The 17,952-nt window shown below is 41.1% G+C and overlaps 1 protein-coding gene across 1 annotated transcript in view; it reads right to left on the reverse strand.

Annotated features, from left to right (window-relative positions):
* necab2 (N-terminal EF-hand calcium binding protein 2) overlaps positions 1 to 17,266 on the reverse strand; it is a gene marked incomplete at both ends in the record, with an annotated part of 122,981 nt that extends 105,715 nt beyond the window's left edge. The window contains 2 exons of the mRNA XM_080028149.1: positions 12,046 to 12,070; positions 16,943 to 17,266. Of these exons, the coding sequence (XP_079884275.1) occupies positions 12,046 to 12,070; positions 16,943 to 17,266 (349 nt within the window). The remainder of the gene's footprint in view (positions 1 to 12,045; positions 12,071 to 16,942) is intronic.
* Between the last annotated feature and the right edge of the window lie 686 nt (positions 17,267 to 17,952).

Here is a 17,952-nt window from a genome sequence, read left to right on the forward strand (position 1 = left end):
CAGCCCAAGCAGCTGCTTTAAGACCTGTGTGCACAGGCTCAAGTTAAGGTCAGAATCAGAATAATCTTTATTGTCATTACACAAGACAACAGCATTTTGTTGGAGCAGTCTTCCAGTTGCACAGTTATATAAATATAAATATGAGAGAATATTTTTTTAAACAATATCAGCAATAACGGCAATATATATATATAAATATAGATACATAGAATATATATATAAATTAAAAAATTAAAAAGTCCAAGTTCTTAAGTGTCGATAGTGCAATAGTGCAATCATGTGTGTATGAGAAAGGGAATATCAGTGTGGCTGTAGAGTGGGAGTAGAGTTTAGTATTGTCACAGCTCTATGATAGAAACTGTTTTGCAGTCTTGTTGTGCGGGTGCTCAGTGTCCTGTAACGTCTTCCTGAGGGCAGGTGATTGCGAAAGTTGCGAAACAACCAGTTGGAAAAAAAGGCCAAACGTGATGATGCAAATATATATTTTTCCACTTGGGGTTTTATTTCATATTGATTAGATGCATTTTTTGGTTATTTGTTATGATTTTAGTGCCACGTTTAGAGGCTTGTTTACTCCACATGGAATACAAATTCAGCAGGGCACTGGATATGTCTATGCTTTGGTCTACACCAGGGACCAGATGCATAAACAATGTGTATGCACAAAAAAACATCCATACGCCGACACATACATTTTTTTTTTATAATATAAGAAAGTGGGCATATCACTCATACTTCGGCCCAGTTGTATACTAGCTTTCAAGAGATCCCTGCAGGTGAGATGATGGCATGTATATGAAATAGAGGTACATAATAACATTGTAAAAGCATACCCAGCGTTTCAAATGACAAACTCTTTCTTTTTACTACACTGCATACTAAAATACAGAAGAGTTTTAGGGCCACAGGAGAGAAAAGAAAATCAGATAAGGAAGATGTTTTTTCATTATGTCGCGAAATGTCAAGAACAAAGACGAATACTCCAAAATGCTATTGGAGTTAGTGGGGTATTTTTGTATTTTCACCATACTACAATTGACGTGCATGTATTGGGGCATCCTAAATCTTTTTCGGGCATACTAAATAGTATGGAAGTATGGGGATTGGAATGCAGGGATAGTTTCTTTAGCTTGCTTGCGAAATTTCACTCACTGTGATGTTAGTTGAGTGAGTGAATTGTATCACTGACCTGTTGATGTATTTTCCATTTGATTCTGAATTATTGAGAAGTATAAATGAATCATTAATCATCTTTGTTGACTTTGATAATGATTGTGGATACATTATTGACTTTCATTACATACAAAAATGGAACTATTATGTCTTTGGCCGTTATTACGTTATTGGCCGTTATTGCATTATTGGCTGCTACAATGTTGATTGAGATTTCACTGCAGTGGTGGGTCAGCTATGTGATAGACACATGGTACAGGTGCAATGAATAGCCACTGCATGTTCGTAACGCAGATGCAAAACTATCGGTAACATTTTGTTCTGCTTGACACATAGACAGATCTAATTTGTGGTGCGGCACAACATGCAGACGGATTCTTATAAGGGCAATTCTACATCAATGTACGGCTAATTGGAGGAGTGGAAAATAAAGGCTTGTGCAAATGAGTCCGGTTCCACAATCGTTGAGATTTTACGAGACAGGATCTGGCGTACGTGCAGCCTTGTAAATCTGAAGAATAGAATGCGTCTGCACATAGTAGTCGTAGATCTCCAGAGTTGAATTTATTTGGACCTACAGTTTGGTCACCTGTGTCATAATCTTTGCCTCACTCCTTCATGGAGGAGGTTTCAGAACTACTGCTGAGGGCTGTAAACAGGGAGCATTATGTTGCCATGGATTTAATTGAGTGGGCTGCAACTTGTGTTGCTTGTCTGTGTGTTCGGATTTAATTGAGTGATGACTCAGAGTACATATTTAGATGTAAATTACAGCTGTTGGGCTGTATGAAAGTACCTTCATTTGCTCGGTGAGTGGAAAGTAACAACCACTGCTGCTGCTTCAAATGCTTTGTTGATAAGATCGAAAATCAACTACTATGTCAAATCAACTAATTGTATTTGGAACTCCTACATGTGTCAACTCTCCCCCAATGCACCTCATCAAATCTCCCAAGGGAGGCACGCACCTCACAGGTCAAAAAACCCTCTGCGGTGCATCAATATCTCACTTATTTTGCCTCATATTTCACCAAACTCTTTTAATAAAAATAACATTTCATAATTATGATTTATTTGTGAATGTGTGTCAGTTCGCCTGTTGTCATGCTTTCTGTCTTTCCCCCTTTCACACAGTGAGAGCTCTATCTGCTCAGGAGAGAAGATCAGGAGATGACGGAGGGATGGAGCGAGGGAACAGAGGGTAGAACAGAGAGGATTACACAGGCACGGAGAGGGAGCTGCAAGGTATATGATAACTAGGAGAAGAGTGTGAGGGGAGATGAGCTGGAGCAGTGGGTAGAGAGCTGGGGCTGATCCAACATGGGGAACATGAGGGAGAAGAGGAGAAGAGACGGGGGGAGAATACTGTATATAGAAGGGGGCTGGGCGGGGGTAGTGAGGAGGGAACATGGAGGAGAGAGGATAGCCCGCTCATCCCACAGGCAGGCTCAGCTTTGCTTTCAGCAGTGCGGCCAAATGAGTCCAGGCTGTCACTAGAGCACCGAGTTGATGCAGCGCGAGGGGAATTGAAGGTGGATGGAGATGAGAAAAAGAGGAAATTAAAGAAGGGAGGATGGAGGGAAAGAAAGCAAGGAGAGGCAGTTTGTAGGCGCCATTTTCATGTTTAGTTTCTTTTTGGATAACATTTTACAATAAGGGTACATTTTTATCTGTAAGTTAATGCTTAGTCAATGCTTAATGAGCATTGTCCAAGCATTTACTAACCGTTAAAAACTGAAGAGTTGATTAGCTATAAGCCTTTACTCACAGTTAATTAATGTACCCTTATTGTAAACTGTTGCCTATTTTTGTATTGTTGAACAATATTATTCTAGAGATATTATTTTGAAAGTATTGTTATTTCTTGTGAAGCCTCCGTGCGCATGTTTAGATAACAGGAAGTTGTTTTTGTTGTTGTGTGAGTGGTGCTGACCTTATTGAATAAATGAGCAGAGGGCGGAGCAACACAGGTGTTTTACCGTACCGTTTTACCGTCTACGGCACTGCCTTTGCCGAGCATTGTCGACCCAACGAGTGAGGCAGTCTCATGTCATTTAGTAAGAGAAGCGAGTACAAAGATAGCCACTACACTACAGCTGTTTGAAATGATTATGTCTGACTGAAAAAGAAATGAGAGGAGGAAGGAAGATACATTTTAAACTGCCAGTAGTTCTCCAGGGCTCTTCCTGCCAACAATAAAAAAATAATATACAGTACTATGTGAAAAGCCTTGAAAGAAACCATGGTAAATCCTAAAAACAGAGGCTCCAAAAGATAAAATTCCACTTCCATTTTATACTGTATATCATTCACTTTGTATCATCTGACTGAGTTCAAAATGCTGTACCAAATCCAGCCATCCTTCCCTCTTCTTCCGTGCTTCTGCAGTTTTTTATATACCGTTCCAAATATCCCGAGTGAATGGGCCGAAAAAGAGAGGGGGATTGATCCGGGGGGTTCGGCGGAGGGCAGGAAAGCGTCAGGTGAGGAAAAACATCTTCAAAGGGGCGTCTTAACTCTCAGCCCTTTGATCCAAATCCAGGAGACCCAAGACCGTGAACAAAGCGAGACAAATCCCTCCCCCCCCCCCCTCCAGTCCTCCCGCTCCCCCTCCCTCGCTCTTTCTTCCCTGGGCCACCAAAGGAACCTCCACACACTAACTCTGCTGCTTCGCTTCACACCACGTCACTGGTTAACTCATTCACACCTACTAGGTTCTGTTTGGAAAAGCTGGAGCTGGGTGTCTGGACATTAAACTTTCATGTCCATTTTGTAGACATACAGTAGTAGATACATACAGTACATGATGCATCTTTGCTTTTCGTCTTCAGGCAGACAATGGGCTACAACCTCATGTCTGCCTAAACGAGACGTCCCAAACTCATACTATATTGTTCTCTATGCGCAGCGGGCTGTGAGTGCCTGTGTTCCGCCAATTTCTGCTCCCTTGTCAGATTTAGCTGATTTCATTCTGTTTAGTTCCTTCTGTGGTAAAGCCCAACACTGTCGGCAGCAGACTGAATATGAGCTCAGCAGTGTTCCAGCATCGTATGGATTTCAATGAAGTTATTTAGAACAATCAGCTGCCGGTCCACAACCCTGCAGCCTATACACACACTGAGATACTGTGAGGGAAATGAGCCGCACACTGCCGATGGTGAGCATTTTCTTCACTCATTCATTCAAAACTGATGAAGACTACCTAAGCTATTGAATAGACACACTTGAATACACACCGGAATAGTGACGACAGTACATATGTTTGTCCCGAAAAGTCCTTCAGTGCGCTTGCAGAACTGGTTTGGACTATTAGGTGAGGAAAAAAACACCCTTATTCTCAGGAGCCTGCACACTGGATCACCTGGCAGAAACACAAGATTATACACCAGAGGAGTCGGCTGAAAGCAACGATGACATACTGTGGTGTCTGCAATTTATACATTTTCAGTTGTTATTTTAATTTGGGGAAACCATGTATTGGGTTTTTTCCAAGGTAAAACGAGCTGAACAGTGAAAGCACATTCTGACATTTCTTATTGTGTCCTATACAAGAAAAACCCATTTCCTCTCCCTGTGTGCTCCCTGACTCTGACAGAACTCCCCCCTCTCTATTCCTGTCGTCTCTTCTCGGTCTGTCCCTCGCTGTGTGGCACTCTGGGGCTTGTTAGCAGCAGTGTCAGTGATTAAAGAGCGCAGGTAATTAGATACACATGACACCATTCTGACTGACTGGCTCACTGAAGAGCTAACAGCTTGTGAGGGCAGACGAGGCTAATATTCATCGTCATTTTAACAGTTAAAATCTTTGATTCCAAAAAAGAGACTCAATGTTAATTTCTAAAAGGATCATTTTGATCATTTGATTGATGTGCACCAGTTTCTGCTTCCTTCTAAACAATGCACACTAGTTCCTCCAGAGAATTTTCGGCATTTTCAGTAAGCATGTAACTACAGTGTATGTACACTCTTAAGACTGTTAGTTATTTAGGCCCAAGTGTCATGCAGAACGTTTTATTACATTTTGATCCATGCACATCCCAGATTACCAATACTTTTTTTTCAAGTGACAGCAGAAAGTATGTTTTTTTTATCAAAAGTTCATTTTGGGAGTTTGAGTTTGTAACCTAAAAAAAAGAAAAGAAAAAAGGCTAACTAATGAGCTGTGAGGTTGTTGTGGTAGTTATGTGAATAAAGTACTACTACTACTGCTACTTATTAGCCTGGCGCTACCAGACCATCGTACTTCATTTCATTTGTACAGAAGATCTGGAAGTGCTCTAATTGGCAAACGTTCACTCACTTGGAGGCGGGTGTCTGTTGAAGTTCAAAACTATTGGATCTGCTCAGTGCCACTCTGGATTAGCCAACCAATCGCATAACGTTTGGTCGTGAGCCGGCTTTTGACGGTGCGTTCAGGGAACTCGGAAATTTCCGACTTCACTACATATTGTAGTCTATGGATCTACCGGTACCTGGCAACGGTAACTTGCTAGAGCCTAACGTTTAGTTATTTGGATGAGAAAGGTTGTAGGCGTCCATACTTTCCCGAGCAGATGCACTGGAACACAGACAGGTCGGAACTCGGAACTAACAAGTCAGAAATTTCCGAGTTCCGAGCGTAAGGGAACGCAGCATTCAACTGAAACTGGAGCGCGACTTCGACCTCATCGTTCTCAGCCACTTCCTCTGTTCGCTGATTGGATACGTAGAAAAATCTCACTAATACGCCCCACCACCAGACTGACTACTGAAGGGAAAATGAAATTTGGGCGGAAGTAGGTAGGCGGGCGGAGCCAGGCTAGCTACTTATGGTATGATGTAGGTGAAGTTATACCACAGTTGGTAGTGCTGGATATCCTTATTCAACTTTTTTCCTCCTCGTAGAAAACCTTTGTCTTTTGGATTGAATAACTGGCTGGTTGTCTTACTAGAGGACTGTATGCAATTAAAAAAAAATTATTTAAAAGCCAAGTAAATACAAAATTATATTAGTATAAGATGTAATGTGAATACAATTATCTTTAAAGGTGAAGTTATAACAGGCTAACAGTTTTCCCCCACTTCAATATTTGAATAAGCTAACCCACTTCAGATATGAGACTGGTATGGAGATTATTTTCTTACTCTTCGCCTGATTTTTTTTTAAAGTCATACTTCCTATAATGTCAAGTTTTTGCTTTAACTTTTGGGAAACAAGTGCCTCCAGCCTTATGCTAAGTTAAGCCAAGCTAACTTATTCTGAGCTTCAGCTTTATATTAAGGATATAAGCCTGCCAAATGTAAGAGTGATATCAATCTCCCTCCGTCTGGATAAGATAGTTAATAAGCATATTTTCCAAAAAATGTCAAAGTATTCCTGTACACTTCAAAAAGGCTGAGACGCTGACCTTAAAAACTCCTTGCACGGGCTTTGGAAACAGAGATGTAACCAAGCCTCTTTTCAAGACCTGTGCATTAAGTGAATGCTGAAAAACCTGGCTCCTGTTGAATAAAAATAGCCCGGTGCATGATGTGTCTGCACTGCCTTATCTGTCACTCCTGTCTCTCCCTCAGGTCTGCCACTGGTCGGTTGACACACCTGAACTGATTTCATGTCTTTCTTATATCCCTGTCTTATTCTTTCTATTGACAGCGATACAGCAAGCTCTCCTGACACAAACTCCTCATCCTCCCTTACCTCATGTGTTTATATTCCCCCTCCTTCTCCACACACTCTCTCTCTTTGGCAAACTTGACCTCTTAGTTTTCAGTTTCTTAAAAGTTTATTTTATATCCCGTTTTTTAAAAAAAAGCTATAGTGCGTAACTTCTGTCGCCCATCTAGGGAATTCTGAGTAATGACAACAACACTGTCGGTGCATACAGTACATGGGGTAACAGGTTTTTTTCTTAGTAGTATAGCTTTAAACATCTCTCCTTTTCCTTCATACTATCTTTCCTCTTCACTTATTGGTCATTTCAGTCCAGTCTTGCCCACACTTTGCCACCCTGCTTGAGGCTGTCTATCTCATGCCTATGTGAAACAGTTGCTAATGGGGGTCATAGAAATTTGCCATAAGTTGGCAAAACCAGTTATATATCATGACAACCACTGAGATCATTTACATGACATAACACTCAAAAGGTGCCAGGGGTCCAAAGCAAAGTAGACTAAGTGATACCAAGTGACGATGACTATCTGCCGCAAAAAGTAGAACCAATCTTTAATTTCTACCAGAATCTAAGATAAGACTTGGCAAGATTGACAGAAGTAATGGCCACCTGCTAAACTGTTGCTATACAGTATATGACAGTGTGCAAATATTGTTGACAGGGGGTTGTGATGATTATTTAAGCACAGACGAGATACAACTCACTCAATGAATCCAAAACAGCACATAGAGGCTGGTGAGTGGAAACAACAAGGTTAGAGAAGTAGAAAATGGCTTTGGGTCATTCTCATTTGTCATCTCTCTTCAAAATTGCTTGTTCAAACAGAAAATAAGGAGTAGCTATGGGCTGTGATAGCACTGCAGGAAAAAAGAGAAAAAACTGAAAAGCAAAAATAAACCCAAACAAAAAAATAAAGGAATAGGATATAGCAAATATCCCAAACATTAGGAAGTCGTTCATACCCCATTTTGATCATCATGAACCTGGTTCTAGTTTTTGGACTGGTGCTAGTACATCATGGTTCACAATCACAGTTAGTTCTATGGCAACCCTTGTAAACTGCCTTGGTGGAAAAAGGAGTATCATTGATGTAACAGTGAGGAGCTATGCTTGGCCACACTGATGCCGAGGCAGCTGCACATCCCCCAATTTGCTTTTTAGCTGTGAGGTTGTAATTCTGTCTAGCCTTGACAGCATGGATAAAACAAGCCTCCCCAAACTCCGTCTGCTATCCTGTCTTCATGTCAAACACTGTGAACATAATTAGCAAGATGGCTGATAGCTGATGAGCCACAAGGCAAGAGGCAAGGCAACAACAACAACAAAATAAAACACACCCGCTTCAAGGCAAAGGGTCAAATAAACAAGCATGGCTGACCCAAAAAAGGTGTTTTCACTTACAATACATTACCTAATTAGACCTCTCCTTGGAGCGCTCCTTAATCATTCACTACTCACTGTATACTAGCTCAGTAGATATTTAATAGTTTAACCAGTGAGCAGTAATTTGACATTTCAATGTGATTGTGTGCAATCACTGTCAGGGGAAAAGTTAAATTAATATAATTTTTGCCTCCAACCTTCGTCATATAGGGTTAGATGAAAGAAGTGTCCATGCCATTGCCTACTTATGTCATTCTGTGTGGTGTGAATTTTTGAGGGGCCTATGTAGAGTACACATTTCGCACTTAAGAGACTGGACGCCCAAATAAAACGGTGTACAGTAAATTCCACCACATGCATCACAGGGCAATGGCATGCACATGCATTCTTCATTAATGTGCATCATCCTCACTGTGTCCCCACTACTCTGCAGTGGTTTAATGGCAGCCAAACTAGACAATTAGCCCCACTAGCTGTTTATCTCAATGAAGCATCTCCTCATATTCACACAACAGGAGTGGATGGAAGCATGTAATCTGCATTTTGATTTGCATATTTTCTACAAACATGTGTGCTTAAGTCGGATGGAAACATGATTAATGTGATAGTGATCCCACATGCACAGTCCCATTAATCAAATTGAAGACACATTAAATACCCAGCTCATTGGTGCATTGAGTGTGGTGACTTACATAATTCGCATTACACCATTTCAACAGAGTTCTAATTAGTGAAAAAAATTACGGAAAACACCTGTGTGGGTGTGCAGGGCATACAAGGACAGACATTTCTTTGTGTAAAAGCTTGGTGATGTTAATCTGTATACTGAATAAAAGCATAGTCCTTCATTGCAGCAGACATTTTGACATGTCATAGCAGGGAACGCAGGTGTAAATCATTGTATAAAAGCTGGCTGAATTCTCCCCAGTTTCAGGGTCCTGCTATTGTGCAAGTTGTGTTCCTACCGTGAGAGAGTCAACATATCTACTGGTAAAAGCAGCGGGAGAAGCTGTGAACAAATGTGTTTAAACATATTTATTTATTTCACAATCTTTAACTTTTTTTCAGGACTGTATGTGGCATGACTTCAATTTTTAGAAGTGCAATTAAAATGCAAATCCAACGGGGGAATTATTTCAGTCAGCATTTACAGAGAATGTGCAATTACAAATGTTAACCCAAGTTATTATTGAATAAGGTTAACTGTGCTTGCAAAGATTAGGGTTTCAAACAGCGGCAGCTCATTGGACTGTGGCAGAGTGTAAGCTGATGCAAGTGCAAACAGTAAATGAAGTGCTGTCGGATGATGCAACTATTTCAGATAATTATTTCCTGCTGAAGCACTCCACCAGCTGCACAACAACGTATTTGAGCCAGACGTGAAAATTGTAAAAAAAAAAAAAAAAAAAAAAAAAAAACACCCAGCACACACATACATATGCAACCGAGCGTACTCATACACTTATACTTATGTTCACACAGGCACACACACACACACACACACACACACACACACACACACATACATAAAGAAAAATGCCTGACGATGCGACTTGCATTTGAATAGATGTCGATGCATGATGAATACACACTGATGCATATGCACACACACACACACACACACTCCCTGGCTTGCCGTTTCAGCAGCTCGGAGGCAGGCAGGCCGACTATGAATGTATGACAGAACTCAACCAATTAAAACCCAATTACGATATAGGAGATATATGATACACTCTTCTTCCTCCATTGCTCCTCTTCCTTTCAATGACCTGCCCTTCTTTTCTCTTTCTCTCCGCTCTCCCTTGCCAGGTCCTGCCTCTCCTTCTGTCAATCTCGCCCTCCCTGAACCTTCTATTCTTTTTTAACAATTCTCTCCTCTCCCTGTTAGCATCTCCCTCTCTCTCTCTCCCTCTCTCTCTCTCTCTCTCTCTCTCCCTCTCTCTCTCTCTCTCCCTCTCCCTCTCTCATTAAAACAGTTCCCCAGTCGTCTCCCAGAAGAGAGGAGGAGGAGGAGGAGGAGGATAAAAATAGCTCTTCTCCAGTTTGGGCTCACTGGTTCTTCTTCATTTTCTAGCCCGCGTTCCATACATCAAATAGCTTCAAATAGCTACGTTTCTTCATAATAACCATGAGCTTTTCTTTTCTCCTCTATCTTCCCTCTCTGTTCCTCACCGACTCTGAGTCTTTCATCTCTCTGGTTCTGTAGCAGCCCCCACCCCCCACCCCCCCTCACCCAGCCAGACTCATATTTGCCTCTTAAAAGGCAGTTTGCAACCGTGTGTTTTTGAGTTGTTGAAACACCCCCCAAGAGACTGTTCTCATAAAGTTGCACACAATCTAACAGCTTACTCGCGGCGGAGAGAAAGAGACGTTTTTTTGCATGTTGGTACAACTGGTCCATGCTCGGCATGAGATTAGCATGACGCGAACATGTAATGTTGTTGTGTCTTAAGTGACTCTCTATGTCTAAACAGTTGGTTAATTTGGTAGTGTGAGTGTTTCGAATGTTGACAGCTGATGCCACAGTCTGTTGTAACGGCGCCATCATCTCTTCGAATAACCCCAGGCGAGACAATAATGTCACTCGCATCAACGATGTCAACAATTAAAATCATCACCATCATCGTCGCTGGCCTACAATTTCAGTTGATGAGTGGACTAAGCGAAGCCTAAATGAGCCGCCATGTGTGCACCAAGCACTTTAAAAGGGAGAACACACATATCTTTTTTTTTTACAGAGATCATTTTCGTGGAACATAGCTGTGCTGGAGATGAGGCAAAAGAGTCATCTTGGAAAGCGGAGACACCCCATCCATAGACAAACAAACACACACACACACACACACACACACACAGTGGAAGAGCGAATGGCCATCTGGCTGCCATGAAAGCAAAGCCTTTTATGATGTGTTCCTCATTAGATGAATTATTTTTTGTCAACGACACAGTGACGGGATAAAGGAAGCATGTGGGGAAATGATGAGAAAAAGGAGAGACTGATAGAGCGGGCTTAGATGTAAAGGGAGAAGGGAAAGACACAGAATATAAACAAACTACTTACTGGCACAGCTACACAGTTAATATCAACTTCATCCTTTGAAAGCACTTCTTGTAATATCCTGATTTTCTAAAAAAATGAATGACGCTGAAGCAGCAGCAGCAGCTCAGACAGCAGGATGATAGCCTGGTAGTTTCCAACAACACAATACATCTCAAGTCTGTGCAGGAACACAATCATCTGGCTTTAAAACCTTCCAAATGAGGTCAAACAAGTTTAGAACAGGTTGCTTGTTAGATTCTCTTCTTTTGATTTTTTTTTGCCACTGGAAGCAACACTGCAGACGCAAACAGTATGAAGGTGTTCAGAGAGTGTTCATGCCCCCAGTGCCATGGCTGTGCTAACCCTCTGTGGTTGTTATTTTATATACTAAAGCTATCTTAAAGCAGCTTTTTTTTCTGTTACAATTTTTTTTAAACGCTAGTACGCTTCCATCCATACCTTTGAGCAAGTATGCACAATACCTGGGAGCTGAAAGTATTAGAATGCAGCAACATGGGATCAAAAACATTACCTCATTGGTGGAGGTATAGTTAAAACAATGTAAATCCATCTGAGATTGTGAGTACTGCATGCCATGATAAAACTAGTAATCCTCCTTAATCCGAGTTTATTAGATGTAATAATACTGTTAATTAACATTCATCATTTGATTCTACTGTGTACAGTGTATCTCCCTAATGAATGATGTTAAACAAATGATACATAATGGAAAATAACATTTCAGTTTTCTCTCCAGGTCTGCAGAGAGCAATGAAAATAGTCAATAAAATCACTCACCATCTTTGTCAGCTCTTCTGAATATCTGTGAAAAAAAAGCAAAGGCAGTGTAGTTACTATCACTCAAAGGCACCATCTGATGGCAGCAGCAATGTAGCATATTCACCAACTTTGACACTGCATGCAGCAGTACTAAAGTATTAAGATGTGCAGCCTGGAAAAGCCTAGTTCACACAGAACAATTGCAAATTGACTTGTGAACTGAATTAACTATATATGTATACATATATAGATATACTGTATATATATAATATAATATAATATAATATAATATAATATAATATAATATAATATAATATAATATAATATAATATAATATAATATAATATAATATAATATAATATAATATAATATAACATAAAAAATTCGAAGGTCAAATTGATTGGATACCTGTACATCTAGACCTACGCTCAACTGCTAAAGTATGCAAATTTGTCATATTAAAATTTCCTCATTTTAAGCAGTTAACTCAACTTCACGACCTCACTAGTGCAGGTGGGAATCTGATCCAGAATCAGAAAGCAATTAACAACATTGGCAATAAAGATGATCAATAACGCTCTGCAGCTATGAGCGCTGTGCGGTGTCCTTGCTTAGGAGACTGACGGTTAAACACATGTAATGAAGAGGAACACAACTACAGATTCTTTGCAGCAAAATTAGAAACCCCATGAGTGAATAACTGGGAATAGAAAGACCCATAGTGAGTCCACAACAGGACTTGAATCACACACAAACACCCTCCACCACTTCAGGTGCAGTGCTCTGAGAAAAGACATGTTAGGAGCCATACGACTGAAAACTTTATTAGTGTGACAGAGCATAAAAACTCACACATATTTACACACACACACACACTAACACACACACACACACACACACATTAATTTGGTTTCTCACTTTCGCACACAGAAAAGGAGAGAGAGAGAGCTAAGTCACTGATCTGACATGACTGACTGATGATTACTTGCCATGTACATGTGCAGCACATTCACTGTCTGTATGTATGCACATGATTCGGGGAGCTTCTTTTGAGCTTGAGTGAAAGCTTCTCTCCCCCTATGGAATTGAAAGTGCCAGGTCTGGTTCTTTCATCAGTGTTTTCTCAGTATGATACAAACTGTTCCTGTACAGACAACAACTGTCAGAAAGCTGCACAATGACAGAGAAGCTGTGGAAGACACAGAAAAAGACATGTTGGAGGGGGGAAACGAAAGATGAAATGAACCGAGAGAAAGAGAGTGGGAGGGAGGGGGGGAGAGAGGGAAGGAGGGAGGGAGGGAGGATCCTTATTTTCTTCTGAGAAAAGCTGTCATCACTGTTACGGCATTAACTATTCTTGTGAAGGACTGACAACTATAATAGACGTCTCTCCAGCCAATAGGGGATAAGTGAGTGAGGGTATTTTTCTACTTAAAAAGAGACAAAAAACAAGTGGTATTTTAATTCATAAATGTGATCCATCAAAGGTAAAGGGCAAATATTAACCATATGCTGTTATTATTGCTTGTGACTGGGATGAAGTAAACATCTGTTGAGTATTTTAACATAAAATGTTTGATTGTGTTGAGTTAAAAAACCCTAAAATGCATCGGGTCCACCAGAACCCAGGAAAACTGGCTGTGTAACAACAATATGAACACCACACAAGGATTAACTTAGCCCCATTATTCAGGCGGGACATATAAGATATAATGAAGGTCTCATGACAGTCAATATCAAAACCTTCCACATATGACAGTTTAATGTAATCTTACAACATAAATCAAAATAGTTTCTTTACATTTGATTATTAAGCCTACTATTACATGTTTATGACAGGTAATGTTATTGGTTAATGTCAAGTCGACATAACCAAGATATTTTGTCTTCATTAATGTCAGGTTGTCATTACAAAGACACAGACAAGTTATTTTGTCTCAGCTTATGTCAGGTTGTCATTACAAAGACATCGACAAGTTATTTTGTCTTAGCTTATGTCAGGTTGTCATAAAAAAGACATCTCATACAATGTCAATGTGGCATTAAACGTGACATAATTTACCGAATGACACTTTATGACAACAGTCATAACCATTCATAATGTTCATGACAGGTGTCATGACAGTGTAATGACAGTCTTCTGACAGTCTTATGACAGTGTTATGTATACGCCTTCAAATAAAGTGTTACCGAGAACGGGAGCAGGGCTCATAAGAACTGTCAACTACTGTATGTATGAAGCTGTCAGAAAAAAAAGCTTTACACTGGACACCTGACTTTAGTTATCAATTAAAGAAATAGAAATAAGTATATTACTGTTTAGTTTAATGTGTTTTGGATTTTTTTGAAAATGTAATTAAAGATGAAATTATTGATACATTAGTTGGTCAAGAGAAAGCTGAATTTGCAGATATTTTGATAATTGATTAATGTTTTTTCCTCCATGTCTATGAGGAGGAAATGCTTTTATTTGTCACCTTGGATTCCAGTCATATAATAGTCAGCAGAATAATGGATACTGAAAATAATTGTAGCTGTTATTTTGAGAAAATCTATGGGCTACATTTTTGTTCATGGGCATCTGCGAAAGTGCAACAACTCTACAAATTCTGAACTATTCAAGTTTATTGCTTGTAAAATTCATCTGGTTGCATTCAGGCGGTGACCACCAAGTCCATCTGAACAGGCCAAAGTGAAACGCATTAACTCCAAATGACAAGCTGTTCTGCATTGTTCTGCTTTCAAGCCGAGGAGGGAAAGTGTGTGTGTGTGTGTGTGTGTGTGTGTGTGTGTGTGTGTGTGTGTGTGTGTGTGTGTGTGTGTGTGTGTGTGTGTGTGTGCATGTGTGCGCGTGAGTTGTAACAGAAATACACAGAGGGAAGAGAATGAGAGACGGCAAAAGAGAGAAATATAAAACAACTGAACAGAATTCTGACAGGAGGTAGGAGGGGGGTGTTGCATCCATCTCCTAAACTTATTAAGAATGGATGTTTTCTTGGCCTGGCTGAGGAGAAGAGGAGAGAGAGAGAGAGAGAGAGAGAGAGAGAGAGAGAGAGAGAGAGAGAGGAGAGGAGAGAGAGATAGGGGGAGAGGAGAGGAGAAAGAAAGAGGGAGAGAGATTTATAGCGAGCGAGAGGAGAGGAGAGAGAGAGGGAGAAGAGAGGAGAGAGAGAGAGAGGGGGAGAGGAGAAAGAAAGAGGGAGGGAGAGGGAGGGAGAGAGAGATATAGCGAGCGGCAGGAGAGGAGAGGAGAGGAGAGGAGAGGAGAGGAGAGGAGAGGAGAGGAGAGGAGAGGAGAGGAGAGGAGAGGAGAGGAGAGGAGAGGAGAGGAGAGGAGAGGAGAGGAGAGGAGAGGAGAGGAGAGGAGGAGAGGATGAATTGACTTTAAAGAATAGAAGAAGTGCATCAGGGTTAAGATGAAGGAGAAGACACAAACAACAAAGGATGAGAAACAAGCAAGCAGAGAGGGTCTAATGAGGAAAAGGCTGCCTGCAGGCACACACACACACACACAGCAATCACTTGATCCCTTTGGTGCGGACTTCTTCAATATGACAATAATGGTGATTGCAAAACCAATACACATTCATAAAATTCAAACATTTTCTTTTCCTGCCTGTATATACTAACATCACAGTATCCGTCTGCAATGAAGACAGAGCAGCTGTTCCGTGTCACACATAAAAACTAGTATCAACAGCAAATGAGGCTACACCATCAGCCCCACTCAACACAGTTAGTTTTTAGGGTACTGGGATACATCTGCCCTCTGGTCTTGTTCATTATTAATTTTTTCCTATTTATCACTTCTTTGTAGGTCTGCCAGTCTATTTGGGTCGTGGGCATGGTTGTGCAGGACCTGAACTACTTTTCTTTATTTTGTTTTGTACCCCCATTAAAGCATTATTAGAGCAACACCCGCTGATACACGGGGAAGGATTTAGTGGGGCGAAGAAGAAAAAGAAACCCAATAGTATTAATGAGCGGACCTAAATGTACAATGCGCTGCTTGATTGCCTCGTTCAATACAAGAAGGCTGCGTCTCTGCATCCGCGTAACTATGCTTGAGATAGAATAAGATATTATATATTATATATGATATGCCTATTTAGTAATTTATTTATGAATAGGGGATAAGTGAGTGAGGGTATTGTTATACCTAAAAAGAGACAAAAAACAAGTGGTATTTTAATTCATAAATGTGATCCATCAAAGGTAAAGGGCAAATGTTAATATACTGTTATTATCGCTTGTAATTGGGATGAAGTAAACATTTTCTTAGCCTATTATTGAGGATTATGTAACAATTGGGTCAATAAAACACACGGTAACTAGTGAGTCATTCTCTTTAATAATTAAAGTGTTGTCAGAAATCTATATATGTGGAGCATCCTTACAGAAGATCTGACTAGCGGCTGCTGCTGCTGTGGGTGTAGCTGCTCAGCGGCCAAGTGCGTTTTTGCGCGTCGGACTTTTCTTAGGACTGACATTAAAACTATCTCCAAAAAGTAACGCTAATCTACACTGCCCTGCATTTATGAAGATGCATGCTTCTATTTAAGAGGAAAGCCGGATAAGCCACAGCCACGCTACAGATAGTATTGGTCTATATGATGAAAAAAAAACGGACAGTAATTATTTTGGACAGGACAGACTTGAGACTGCCCAGACGCCGGGTGGGGGGCCACAGGTTTGATCCCCGACAGCCACGTAGCCTATACGTTAACAAAGTGTCAGTTAACCCGTCAGATCTCACCCATGTCTGTTTTGCTGCTTAGCTCAAGCTACAAGCCAAAACGGTACATTGTAAGATCGTTTCTGTGCGTAAGTGCGCACTGCACCGGTCCGGACTGGATGTCTTCATCCCACCCAACCTGTCAGGCAGACCTCATGCCTGGTGGCTCTCGATACTTACATCCAAAATGACAGAGATGCCTTTCCGTGGTTCCTGGGCAAAGAACTGCTCTTGAGCCACGGCCACATCTTCCTTGCTGGAGGCGTACTCCCGACTCGCGATGTTCTTGTTGTCGCTCATTTTGGTGACGATCCAGCGGACGAGCCCGTCGATTCCACCGGGCTGGGCGCCGCTGTTTCCGGACTGCGCTGCCGTCGCGGACTCGCTGTCCTCCTGACCGTCTACGGGGTTTGGCTGCTCGCGGCTTTCTTGGGCTCGAAGTTTGGCTTGTTCTTTGTTGAGCAGTTTGTGGACTCCGTCCCTACAGTAGCGCGCTGCACACATCCTTTTGCTGCGGAGCGCTCATGCTGCGCTCTATGGGGGGAGAGAGAGAGGAGCCCCCACCCCCCACCTCCCCTGTTACATCACAGCACCCACCCCAGAACACACCCATCCTACATATCCCACATAACCCCAATATATATCTGTCTAATGAAAAGTGGTCGTTATATTCTTATGCAGACGGATATGTTAGGTTTGGAGTGTATAGTGACTTTGTTGCACTTAGCATTCACTGAATCTCATTAGATTCTGAAATCATTTATTATGGGCCAATGCATTGTATATATTTGGATTACATCTAAGAAGTTGTCTGATAAGAGAGCAAGCTGAGGGGATAACGAGGGATTACCAGCACCTTGCTTTGTCTTTTGCTTGATTTCTAAACTGAACAAAGACACATTCTATATTTCCCTTAAACAGTCACACCCTTTCAGCTTTCAGCAATGATTTATTTATAATGTGTGTGTGTGTGTGTGTGTGTAAAGTGTGTAAACCTATATTAACAGTGGCATGCATCAGAAGTTAAATTATCTCTTACTGCTTTCTAAAAAGTACAAAATAAAAATAAATACAGTATTGGTGAGATCATAATGGATCCAAACGAAAAGGACAGGCAGTCCAACTATGCTGCTCTGCTGTTGGTATGTCAATTTCCCTCTGGATCAAGAGAACATGGAGACTGAGGCAGA

Source organism: Ammodytes marinus (assembly GCF_949987685.1).
Source record: "Ammodytes marinus genome assembly, chromosome: 5".
In the NCBI taxonomy this organism is placed as follows: Eukaryota; Metazoa; Chordata; class Actinopteri; order Uranoscopiformes; family Ammodytidae; genus Ammodytes; species Ammodytes marinus.